Source organism: Ranitomeya imitator, chromosome 6, assembly GCF_032444005.1.
Source record: "Ranitomeya imitator isolate aRanImi1 chromosome 6, aRanImi1.pri, whole genome shotgun sequence".
Classification (NCBI taxonomy): domain Eukaryota; kingdom Metazoa; phylum Chordata; class Amphibia; order Anura; family Dendrobatidae; genus Ranitomeya; species Ranitomeya imitator.
Genome location: NC_091287.1, coordinates 164,026,711 through 164,039,608, shown reverse-complemented (window position 1 = coordinate 164,039,608; position 12,898 = coordinate 164,026,711). Strand labels below are relative to the sequence as shown.

Below are 12,898 nucleotides of genomic sequence, written 5' to 3'. Positions count from 1 at the left end.
GTGCAGCTCACTTTTTTTCTTTTTGTTTTATTGACTATTATATTATATTTTAATTTAAATCCCTGACTCTGAGCTGTTGCTAGGGACAAACATATCTTGTTGGACACATTCTGGCTTCATATCTATGAACATGTGTTCGCCCCTCCCTTTTGTTATTTTCTTTCATTGGTGGATTCACATTTTTAATTTATTTGTTTGATTTCAGCATGATTTATTATTATGTCTCCTCATTCTCCACCACTAGATTACCAGGGTTAACGTGTTCTGTGCTGTTACAGCCAGTCCAATTTTTGTCAAGGGTGTCTATGATGCCCATAAAATATTTTTTAAAAATGTACCCCCCCAATGGGGAAATGTTTGTCAGCCCATGCACTTTATGTATGGGCATTACAAGTCTAGGAGACCAGCTCCTTAACATTGGGCCTAGTTTTTAATGAGGGCTTCCTCAACGTGTCATCATTCTCCGCCACTAGAACACCATGGTGAACATGTTGTATGCTGCTACAGCCATTCAATTTTTTGAGCAAGGGTGTCTGTGATACCCAAAAATAATATTTTAAAATGTTACCCCCATGGGGAAATGTTTGTCAGCCCATGCACTTTATGTATGGGCATTGCAAGTGTAGGAAACCCGCTCATTCACATTGGGCCTAGTTTTTAATGATGCCTTCATCAATGTCTCCTCATTCTCCACCACTAGATCAGCAGGGCTAACGTGTTCTGTGCTGCTACAGGCAGTCCAGTTTCTGAAAAGAGTGTCTATAATGCCCATAAAATATTTTTTTTTAAATGTGCCCCTCATGGGGAAATGTTTATCAGCCCATGCACTGCGTGTATTGGCATTATATGTCTAGGAGACATTCTCCTTAACATTGGGCCTAGCTTTTAATGCTTCCTTTCTCAACTTGTCATCATTCTCCACCACTAGATCACCATGGTTAACATGTTCTGTGCTGCTACAGCAAGTCCATGTTTTGTGCAAGGGTGTTTTTATGATGCCCATTACTAATTTGAAACCAGAAAAATGTTACTCCCTCAAGGGGAAATGTCATAAAAATGAGATGTACGTATATTCATCCCATTTAATCTTATATTTTCCAATTTTCCTATCTAAGACCATCCTCTTATGACCAAGTGTATACCTCTCCAATATAAAAATATTGAAATACTAATATATTACATATTTATATATATCCCTGTCTAAGAGCTATTGCTGGGGACCAACATACCTCGTTGTACACATGCTGGCTTCATATATATGAACCTGTATATGCCCTTCCCTTTTGTTATTTTCTCTCATAGATGGATTCTCATCCTTTATTTATTTGTTTGATTTCTGTATGATTTATCATTATTTCTCCTCATTCTCCGCCACTGGATCACCAGGGTTAAAGGGTTCTGTGCTGCTACAGCCACTCCAATTTTTGGCAAGGGTATCTATGAATCCCATAAAATAGTTTTCAAAAATGTACCCCCCATGGGGGAATGTTGGTCAGCCCGTGCACTTCGTGTATGGGCATTACAAGTCGAGGAGACCCACTCCTTAATATTATGCCTAGTTTTTATTTGTGCTAGTTGGGCAGGGGAGTCTATGTGCACATATCCACATCATTGCAAGGCTACCTGAGTACAGTGTCTACTTTCAGGTGCTTGCTATTGGGACGTGAGTCTATCCAAATTTCTGGTCCCATTCTATTTTGTAAAAGTACTGGGCTTTTTTGTCTTCACTTTTAATATAATTTTTTTTTTTTTTTTAAACTCCTGTGCTTGTGATTTAAATGATTTAAAAAAATGATATTTTATGTGTACTAACCACTTCTATATTTGCCCTGCGGTATTTGCCCAGAGAGGAGTGAAAGTTGCTTTAACAAAATATTCCTAAAAAGGGATGTGACTTTAATAAATTAATGCAAGTTTTTAAAATTAAATCCTCATTTAAATGCCTGTAAGTTGGTTATTTGCATTTAGCTAAAATAAAAATATTGAGAATTGCATTACTAGATGAGAGTTTGATTACAGCATAAAAAATTCTTGCAAACGTAGATGAGCATTTTTGAGACCATATTTGTAATATTGAGCGGTACCTAAAACCATGCTGGTGCCATTCCTATGACTGGAATCTGAACTCTGCAGGAGGTAATAAAATTAATATCCTGCCCGCAGCTGAGCTCTCAATTCAGGCATCACATGGTGTTACAATGTTAGCTATTAACCTTTCTGTCTGAAGAGGAAATTTGCAAATTAAATTTCCCAGAGGAGCATTGCACGGCGAATAAACCTCCTTACCTTGACTAGCCAGAGCTGGTATGTCACTCTCCACAAGGAGAAACCTTACCCCTTAGACTCCAGTCCAGAGCCTCTCACCTAGCCATATCAGATCTCATACTTTGCACTGACAAGGGCCAATAGCCCGAAACACCGTGACTGCAAGTTGAGATTCTGAATTGGTTTTTATCCTAAGTCATATTGCATGACTCGTTAAAGGGTTGATTGTGACTTGTAGGATCGCTACTTCTAAACAGGTGGCACTATAAAGTTCAAATTCTTATTCTATCTGAAGAGGCAATTTGCATGTAGTTATTAACCTACAGATTGACCCCCATATCTGCAGGTTAATAGCTGTATTTTGCATGACAGTTTCCAATTAAATGTCATAATCCAAGTGTAGTGTCTGATCAGAGTAACATGATATTGAGCGACAGATGGGTTGACATGGAAACCAGGATCCTATAAAATTATTTAATCTTCAAAGTAAATGCTGTAAAGAAAAATAAATTGAAATGCCAGAATTGGTGGTTTTTATTAAACAAACAGCTTAAAAATACAGAACAAAGCAATCCAAATGTTTATACCCTAAAGTAGTACCAATAAAACAACATATCATCCCCCAAAAAATATTCCCCATAAAGATTCATAGATGGAACATTAAAAGTTTTATAAGTCTCAGACAACCTAAAAAAATCATGCTTCCAAAAGCAGAGATTGATGGGTTAGTCCGCATAGGATTGAATTTGATTCAAATTCATATCCATGATTCCACTATATTTGCACATTGATTAGAGAGGATAGTCAAATAAAAATGTCCATGTGCCAGGCTGCACACTCATTGAGCAGGCTAAATGTCTGAAGCACAGAAGCTAGGGCTCACACATAAAGTCCTGCTGCAATACAACCACATGTAATTTGAGGGGCGCAGTAGTGTAAAACAAAGGTTGGCCAAAGAATGCCATTTTATGCCTGTACTCTGTATGGATAGTTCAGCTCAGATCACAGGGCATAAGGGTAGAAAAAAGTCTAACATGATTGTGAAGTACTGTTTCAGGACTGATGTACCAGACAGAGTAAAGGATAGTCTCAGTTTGTGAAAAGAAATCATAGTTTCAAGTGACATACAGTGAACTGTTATTAGCATTGTTATCATCATCATTTAGTGTGACTGTGAATTACTACATGTGTGATATATTGCACACAGTGTCAACAAACAAGGGGAGCATTAACCCCTTAACGACCGTCGATACGCCTTTTAACAGAGGTAGTTAAGGGCACTTAAACCACAGCTCCGTTAATTAATGGTGCTGTGGAAAAAGCGAATAGCGCCCCCAGAGTCGGATTTTCTCTGGGGTCTCAGCTGCCCGGGGTAGCAGAGACCCCAGAGAACATGATTCAGATCGGTTTTCACTGACCCGGGTTTTGCGATCACCGGTATTAACCGTTTACCGTCAACCGCAAAAAAAAGGTCCGAAGTGCCATTTAATTTCTCTCTCCTCTGATGTGATCGCACATCAGAGAGAGAAATAGGGTCCCCGATCCTCCTCTATTGCCAGAAAAAAAATGGCGGGCGCATGCATAGTGCGCGCGCCGAGATCTGCTGGCCGGCACCAGAAAGATCTCGGGGTCTCGGCTGGCGGGGGTAGCCCAGACCACAGAGAACATAATTTGGGTTGGTTTTTACCAACCCTGGTTTTGCATATTGTAGAATACCCGATGCGTTGTATATAATGCAGCCCACGCAGTATCTAACACAGGCCACGTAGTGTACAGCAGCCATGTAGTATATAACACTGCCCACGTAGTATATAGCAGCCATGTAGTATATAGTACTGCCCACGTAGTATATAGCAGCCATGTAGTATATAGTACTGCCCACGTAGTATATAGCAGCCATGTAGTATATAGTACTGCCTACGTAGTATATAGCAGCCATGTAGTACATAGTACTGCCCACATAGTATATAGCAGCCATGTAGTATATAGTACTGCCCACATAGTATATAGCAGCCATGTAGTATATAGTACTACCCACGTAGTATATAGCAGCCATGTAGTATATAGTACTGCCCACGTAGTATATAGCACCCATGTAGTAGATAGTACTGCCCATGTAGTATATTGCAGCCATGTAGTATATAGTACTGTCCACGTAGTATATAGCAGCCATGTAGTATATAGTACTGCCCACTCACTCACTGGGAAAAATGCCTTATAATTTATTATAAGGCAGTCAGTTTAAAATGTAAACAATGGTTAACGTTGCTCTCCAAAGGGGTTGGATACAGTCCAAGGATATCTCACAGTACTACACACTTTTTAAAGGACAATTGGAGGCTTTATAGAAATTTTTATTCACTCTGCAAATCAATTCAACACAAATTAAATAATTGGGAAGAAATTGTTATAGGTGGTGAATTAGAATTTCAAAAGATTTCTTTATCTTAAATAAGAATAATTTTCATGAATGTTTGATGCAAACTGCAAACTGTGCCATGCAATCTAATTTAATTAGGTTTTTTCTCTTTTTTTAGACAGAGCAACTGATAACACTTTGGATTTTGTTTGTCGTTATCATGGTTGGAAATTCTGTGGTTTTGTACCTAACATGGAAGGAGAGGGTACGAAAGAGAAAGTCTCGTATGACATTTTTTGTTACACAACTTGCAATTACAGGTAAGAAATAATAGTTTAAATATTCACCTTAGATGTTGCTGAATTGACAATTCCCCTCTAAGTCCATTTTTACCTAGAATTAAGAAGTTAAGATCAGCTCAAGAATGTATTAATTTTGTAACATTCTTTTGAGAACTAAATTGTAAATTTCAAGTATTATTAATGCATTGATATTAGTGTACACTCTCCATAAGGAGAAACGATACCCCTTAGACCCCAGTCCAGAGCCTCTCACCTAGCCAAATCAGTTCTCATGCTTCGCACTGACGAGGGCCAACAGCCCAAAACACCGTGTCTGCAAATTGAGATACTGATTTGGCTTTTATCCTAAGTCATATTGCACGACTCTTTAAAGGGTTGATTGTGACTTGTAGGATCGCTACTTCCAACAGGTGGTGCTAAAGAGTTTAAGTCCTCTTTTTCTCAGAAGAGGCAATTTGCATATTTGATATTAATGTAGCATTGAAATTAGATTTGGAAAAGCAATTTACTATTCCAGAAATACTGCATCCAGTTTTTTTAAAATTGACAAAAACCCTTAAGCATTTAAAACCCTCTATAAAATCTTGTCAAAGAAAATACATTTGCATACTTCAGTAAATTAGTTGATGTAATGTTATAAATTACTAAATATGCTGTTACATAATTCACACATGACCACAAGGGGTCAGGCATGTGAACTTATCTCCAATTTATAGACCTTTTATTAAAAAGTGGGTTTCCTACCATATCCATTCAAAGAACAATGATCATTAACGATTCAATGTATAAATTTGCCATAAAGGGGTTGTCCAGTCCAAATTGATAAATAAGCAGTTACTCTGTAGGACTGCAGACTTATGAATCCCCCCAGCGTACGCCCTGTGTGCTGTGGGGACTTGCTGGTTTCTGAGTTGGGACAGGAGGATATTTTTGAGCTATACATACTCAAGGCCAGAGCATATTCCGTGGGCACGGCCTCGCTTCCATACACTTGTATGGAGCGAGGCTGCACCCTCTAGTTGGACATGCCCACTGGATGGTTAGATCACTAGGCGGGGAGTGACATCACTCAATAAAAGTGTATGGAGCAAGGTCAAGCCCACTAGACGGGCCCTGGCCAGTAGTATGTGTAGCATATTCATTACCTCCTATTTTGGCTCAGAAATCATTTAATCCCCACAGTGCACAGTGTGTGCACTGGAGGGATTCATAAGTTTGCAGTCACACATCCCTTTAATGACAGCCTTTGTAACCAGTGCTATCTAATAAGCATTGTACTGTGCAACAGATATGATTTCAGTAAAGTATGTCTCTGGAGACATGTATTTTTTTCTAAAATGATACAGACAATTGATGGTTGTATTGGAACATTAATGCAACCAGTGACTGGATCCAACGCTCTGACATTTTTGCAATGGGATGTCATTGCTGCAGTCGGAAGCAGTCAGCGGTGGACTAGACAGCTTGCAATCTGTGAGGCAAATATTGCCTTTTATTTTCATCAGTAGTGAAACATTCATGTGGATCGTCAAACTCAGACAGGTGTCCCACCCCTATCAAAGTGTATTAATCCCTTAACTCCCTGAGCTTTTTCACTTTTTTGTTTTCGTTTTTGCTCCCCTTCTTTCCAAAGCCATAATGTTTTTATTTTTCTATCAATATGGCCACATGAAGGCTTATTTTTGGTGAAACGAGTTGTACTTTTGAACGACACCATTGGTTTTACCATGCCGTGTACTCATAAATGGATTAAAAATTCCAAGTGCAGTAAAATTGCAAAAAAAGTGCAATCCCACACTTGCTTTTTGTTTTTTTTGCTGGGTTCACTAAATGCTAAAACTGACTGGCCATTATGATTCTCCAAGTCATTACGAGTTCATGGACACCAAACATGGCTAGGTTCTCTTTTATCTAGGTGGTGAAAAAAATTCCAAAGCTTGCTAAAAAAAAAAAGAAAAAAAAAAGCCCAATTTTCCGTTACCTGTAGCGTCTCCATTATTTGTGATCTCGTGTTGGGTGAGGGCTTTTATTTTGTATGACGAGCAGACGTTTTTAATGATACCACATTTGTGCAGATGCATTCTTTTGATCGCCTGTTATTGTATCTTAATGCAGTGTCGTGGCGACAAAAAAAGCATAATTCTGGCCTTTTGATTTTTTTTCTCGCTATCCCATTTAGCAATCAGGTTAATCCTTTTTATATTGATAGATTGGGCAATTCTGAACGCGGCAATACCAAATATTTGAGTAGGTTTGATTTTTTTTATTGTTTTATTTTTGATTAGACTGTGAGCTCTCGCGGGCAGGGTCCCTGTACTTGTGTGTGCCTTGTTTCCTCATGTCTATTGTACTTGTCTATATTTGCCCCGTTCACAGGCGCTGGACCTCTCTGACCTTTCCTGGCGCCTGCGCACTGCAGTACTTTTCTCTGCCCTCAACAGGGCAGACAAAATACGTCTGTGCCGGAGATGCAGCATGAATACAAGAAGAGGACATCATCGTGAGAAGATGGGAGGCGTTGGACCGGACCGCGATGCCGATCGGACCGGACCGCAGGGGACCGCCCTTGGGTGAGTATAATCTAACCTCTTTTTCTCATCTTTCAAAATACATCGGGGGCTTCTCTACAGCATTACAAAATGCTGTAGATAAGCCCCTGATGGTGGGCTTAGCTCACCTTCGATTTTGGGGGTGACAGGTTCCTTTTAATGATTGAAACTGCTATTTTCTGTGAATTGGATGCTAAACATTCAGCATTTTTTGTATTGTGCCAGCAACAGCATTTAAAAATAATTCAGAATTAAAATCATCCCGAGTTCGTATTGAAGTGAAAATGGGATCTGCAGTGTCCCATCTTTCAAGTCTCAACTGTGCAGTCACCAGACTCAATGTCTCTGATGATTCCATCCAGAAATTACTTGATATCATCATACACGGCATTTAGGGCACTTGCAAATGAATGTCTACGCTGTAAATTTACACATTTGAAATGATCAATATGCTTGTGGGCATTTAAATTGCAGAGATGTCTTTGATGGTAATAGAAATGTTGAAACAGTAATGTTTGAACAGCGGCCCCCTCGTACATCATTACTAACAGCAAGATCACCAACATTTTCAGCATGTGATTCAAGACCTGAACTGCTTTGGGAAATTTGTAACACATTGTCGTCATCATCTTCAGGGCTCTCTCAGGTGTGTAAACACTCATAGCTGTGGATCGTGTATCATTTCTGTGGTATGAGAGGCCTCTTGCCTGCCGCCTCTTAGCCGATAATGAGCGCTTAGCACTACTCATCAATTTAACATCTCATTTTATAACTTCAGCTCTATTATATGCCTGCAGTGGTATTTTAGATATTTTCTGTAACACATAACCGACCAGGTGCCGCATATGCATCCACATACAGTTTTCAGAGTGAATGTAGCTCTGCATATGTGATGATAATAATTTCTCAAATCTACCACACAAAAATTAATTTGGTTAACAATGTTTTTGTATTGTATATACCAACAAATCAGCTAGTGAAAAACATTTAAGTCTTCCCCAGCCCATCCAGCACAGCTAAGATAAAGTTTGATATTGTAGCTAGGATAAAGCTACATCTAGCAGCTAGGATAAAGTTCTGGATTTTGAGTTTTCTTTTGCTTTTAACTTGCATCATAACCTGAAAGTGATCACCTCTTTAGACGGTTTACACCACTAACATTATTAGATGAACCTCCAAGAGATGTATTTGTCTGCTGTGCAGTATGACACACCGGATATTGTTCGGATTTAAGATAGGGTGCTTACTGGCAGCGAGTTGATCAACTGCACTTCACAACTTGCTTTTATTGGGTTATTCATAAAAATGATCTGAACCATGATGGTAGGTAATGGCTCTGTAGTGTTCTACCTTGAACTGCATTTACTGTATATTTTTGCACTGGAATTTTTGGATAAAGCTTTCAGCTTTATTTTGCTGTAAAGTGCTGCATCTTCACTGCACAACTCAAATTAGGGCTAGAGGAAGTGTTCTTACATCTCCATTAGCTTGTTGTAGAAGGTTCACAGCCTAGAATTCTTCAGTACTGAGTGTAGAGTAAATGAACATTGTTTTCTTCATTCATGACCTTTAGATAAAAGAATGTGATCACAGGCTGCCCATGAAATGTCATGACAGCCGGGGTTAGCTGATGACCACTGTGCCTGTCATTATGGAGCTGCCTGTGTCTGGGATTCAAAGGAGACCATGGTTTTTGCTATATGCAGCGATGCCGTCTCGTCGCTGTATATAGCACAAATGATTGGACAATCGCATCTTCCAGTTGCCTAAAGGAGCTAACAGTGCAAAGTAAAAAAAAGGAAAAAAGAAAACTAAAAGTTCAAATCACCCACCTTTTTCCTCATTTAAAATGAAGACATTAAATAAACACATACAGGTGCTTCTCACAAAAATAGAATATCATCAAAAAGTTAAAGGGAACCTGTCACCCCCAAAATCGCGTGTGAGGTAAGCCCACCTGCATCATTCTGGGATGCTGTAGATAAGCACTCGATGTATCCTAAAAGATGAGAAAAAGACGTTAGATCCAGGGGCTTTCCCACTGTTGGTCCAGGTCCTGCGCCTCCCATCTTCATCAGATGACGTCCTCTTCTGGTCTTCACGCTGCAGCTCCAGCGCAGGCGTACTTTGTCTGCCCTGTTGAGGGCAGAGCAAAGTACTGCAGTGCACAGGCGCCGGACCTCTCTTACCTTTCCCGGCGCCTGCGCACTGCAGTACTTTGCTCTGCTCTCAACAGGGCAGACAAAGTACGCTTGCGCTGGAGCCGCAGCGTGAAGACCAGAAGAGGACGTCATCTTATGAAGATGGGAGGCGCAGGACCCAGACCAACAGTGGGAACGCCCCTGGGTGAGTATAATCTAACGTCTTTTTCTCATCTTTTAGGATACATCGGGGGCTTATCTATAGCATTCCAGAATGCTGTAGATAAGCCCCTGATGCCGGTGGGCTTACCTCACCCGCGATTTTGGGGGTGACAGGTTCCCTTTAATTTAGTTCAGTTCTTCAATACAAAAAGTGAAACTCATATATTATATCGTCAATACAAGCAGAGTGAGCTGTTTCAAGTGTTTCTGTTAATGTTGATGATTATGGCTTACAGCTAATGAAAACCAAAAACTCATTATCTCAGTAAATTTGAATAATTAACAAAAAAAACACCTGCAAAGGCTTCCTAAGCATTTAAAAAGGTTCATAAATCTTTTTCAGTAGGCTCTACAATCATGGGGAAGACTGCTGACTTGACAGATGTCCAGAAGGCAGTCATTGACACACTACACAAGGAAGGTAAGCCACAAAAGGTCATTGCTAAAGAAGCTGGCTATGGAATGGAAGAAAAAAGTGTGGTAGAAAATTTACCTTTTTGATGATAGTCTAATTTTGTGAGAAGAACCTGTATGTATCCATAAACTAAATATTCAAGAATGCCAAAGATGCACAAAACAGCTGTAACAAGAGATCAAAAAGTCACATATATCTCAAAATAGGATTAGTAAAATATTGTCTCACCCCACAGAAAATAAGCCTTGACACAGCTTCATTGGCTTAAAAATGAAAATGTTATAGGTCTCATAAAATGGCAACAGAACCCAAAAACTTTTTTTTGCATATTTCTGATTTTTTTTTTCAAAAATAAAATAATAAAAACAGGACATTTTAGGTATCGCCGTATTTGTAATGATCAGTAGAATCATATTGCAAGGTTATGTTTACCACAACAGTTAACTGGATTTGGATTTTTTTCCATTATTCAGTACACTATGTGGTAATCGTATAACATGAATAAACATTTGTTTGCATATTATAAAAATATTGTATAAACTATGCACGCTCAAACATACTGTACATATAACTAAATATTGAATAAGTAAGAGATTAATAGACTATTTAGACACAAACACACCAATAAATATTTGCCTGCATATGTAAAACAGTATATAAACTATACATGCTAAAAAACGCAATGGAACATATGACAATAGTGAATAAGTAAGGGAAGAAAAGACTATTTAGACATAATACACGAATAAACATTTGCTTGCATACTTAAACCACTGCATAAGCTTAAATATGTAACTAGGTTTTAACCCCTTAGTGACCACCAATACGTTTTTTTACTGACCCCACATATCAAACAATAGCATCCCCCCAACTGGTGAAAATGCAGCAGCTGTTGACTGTACACTATAGCTGACTCCTTGCTCTATCAACCTTGATTGGTTTTGACAGGAACCATGCCTTTTTAAATCCTTAGATCAGGGGTCTCAAACTGCATTTCTCGAGGGCCTCAAACCATGCATGTTTTGAAGATATTCTTAGCATTGCACAAGGTGCTGGAATCATTCTGTGCAGGTGATTAAATTATCACCTGTACAACACAAGGAAATCCTGAAAACATGACCTGTTTGCAGCCCTCGAGGAATGCAGTTTGAGACCTCTGCCTTAGATGCTGCTGTCAATAGTGACTATGGCATCTAAATATTAACAGAGTGTAAAGGCTTCCGCTTTAACCCCATCGGTATTCTGAGATCTTGATCGTGTGGTCCTGATGATTGCCATGGTAATTAATGGTCAAATAACTGCCTTAGAGTCTGTCGGCTATAGTGACCAGTAGAATTGAGCGACTTTTACTTTTTTAGGATCAAGTTGGGTTTCGCGAAACCCAACTTTCTCAAAAGTCGGGTCGGGTGAAATCAGCCGATTATTGCGAAAAGTCGGGGTTCGGCCGAAACACGAAACCCAATGCAGGTCAATGGGGAATCAAAGTCAGCAGTGAGTGGAGGATAGGAAAACAATAAAGTTAAAGGCTAAAGTTGTGGGGGCGTAGGGCTGGCTCAATATTTTTGTGGGCCCGGGAAACGCGGAATACGTCACGGCGGTGGAGCAGGGAGAGGCAAGTATTTCAACTTTGCTAGTGCTGCGATCCTGAGCAAGCGGGGGGGGGGGGCCCACTAGTTGGCACTGGCACAGGGCCCCTCATAGTACGGCGGTGTGTTTGACGGCAGGTGGCGCCTCCCACTGCCAGAGACACTTTTGCCTACTATGAGGGGCCCTGTGCCAGTGCCAATGAATATGCCCCCCCACCTGGTGAAGGAACTTGCACTTTCATCTGCACCTTCCTCTTTGTCCCTGTGTAAGATGGTATAGTATGCGGGAAGGGGAACCTGACTTTCAGCAAGGTCAGATTCAGGCTGTGTAGAGTGCAAGGGGAATGTAGTGGTCTGGGTCAATGTACCAGCAGACTCATCCAGCAGTTGATGGACAATGGGCAGGATGAGGAGGAAACACAAGTATAGGCCCAAAATAAAAAAGTAGAGAGTAGGCTAAAAGCAGTTCAAAATTGGTAACAGGAGAACAAAGGCGGCATTGCTTTGTTCAGTGTAGGACAACTGTAAGGAGTGGCTGACACAGTTACTAGGCCAAAATAAGTAAGTAGGCTAAATTCAGTTCAAAATTGGTAACAGGGGTAGACAGGTGGCATTGTTTTCTTCAGGGGAGGAGAAAAGCAAGGAGAGGCAGACACCGTTAGTAGGCCCAACCAAACAAGTAGGCCAAATGCAGTTTAATATCTGAAACGGTGAAAATTGAAGTTCAGCTTTGTTCAGTGGAGGAGAACAACAAGGAGCGGCAGACACCGTTAGTAGGCCCAACCAAACAAGTAGGCCAAATACAGTTTAATATCTGAAACGGTGAAAATTGAGGCTCAGCTTTGTACAGTTGAAGGAGAACAACAAGCAGCGGCAGACATCGTTTGTAGGCCCAACAAAACAAGGAGGCCAAATGCAGTTTAATATCTGAAACAGTGAAAATTGAGGCTCAGCTTTGTTCAGTGGAGGAGAAAAGCAAGGAGCGTCAGACACCGTTAGTAGGCGTAACCAAACCAGTAGGCCAAATGCAGTGTAATATCATAACCAGGATGAAAATTG

The 12,898-nt window shown here is 40.1% G+C and overlaps 1 protein-coding gene across 2 annotated transcripts in view; it reads left to right on the top strand.

Annotated features, from left to right (window-relative positions):
* NPSR1 (neuropeptide S receptor 1) overlaps positions 1-12,898 on the top strand; it is a 551,858-nt gene that overhangs the window by 131,421 nt on the left and 407,539 nt on the right. For both annotated transcript variants that reach the window (XM_069732482.1, XM_069732481.1), the window contains exon 2: positions 4,803-4,944. In XM_069732482.1, coding sequence (XP_069588583.1) covers positions 4,803-4,944 — 142 coding nt within the window. The remainder of the gene's footprint in view (positions 1-4,802; positions 4,945-12,898) is intronic.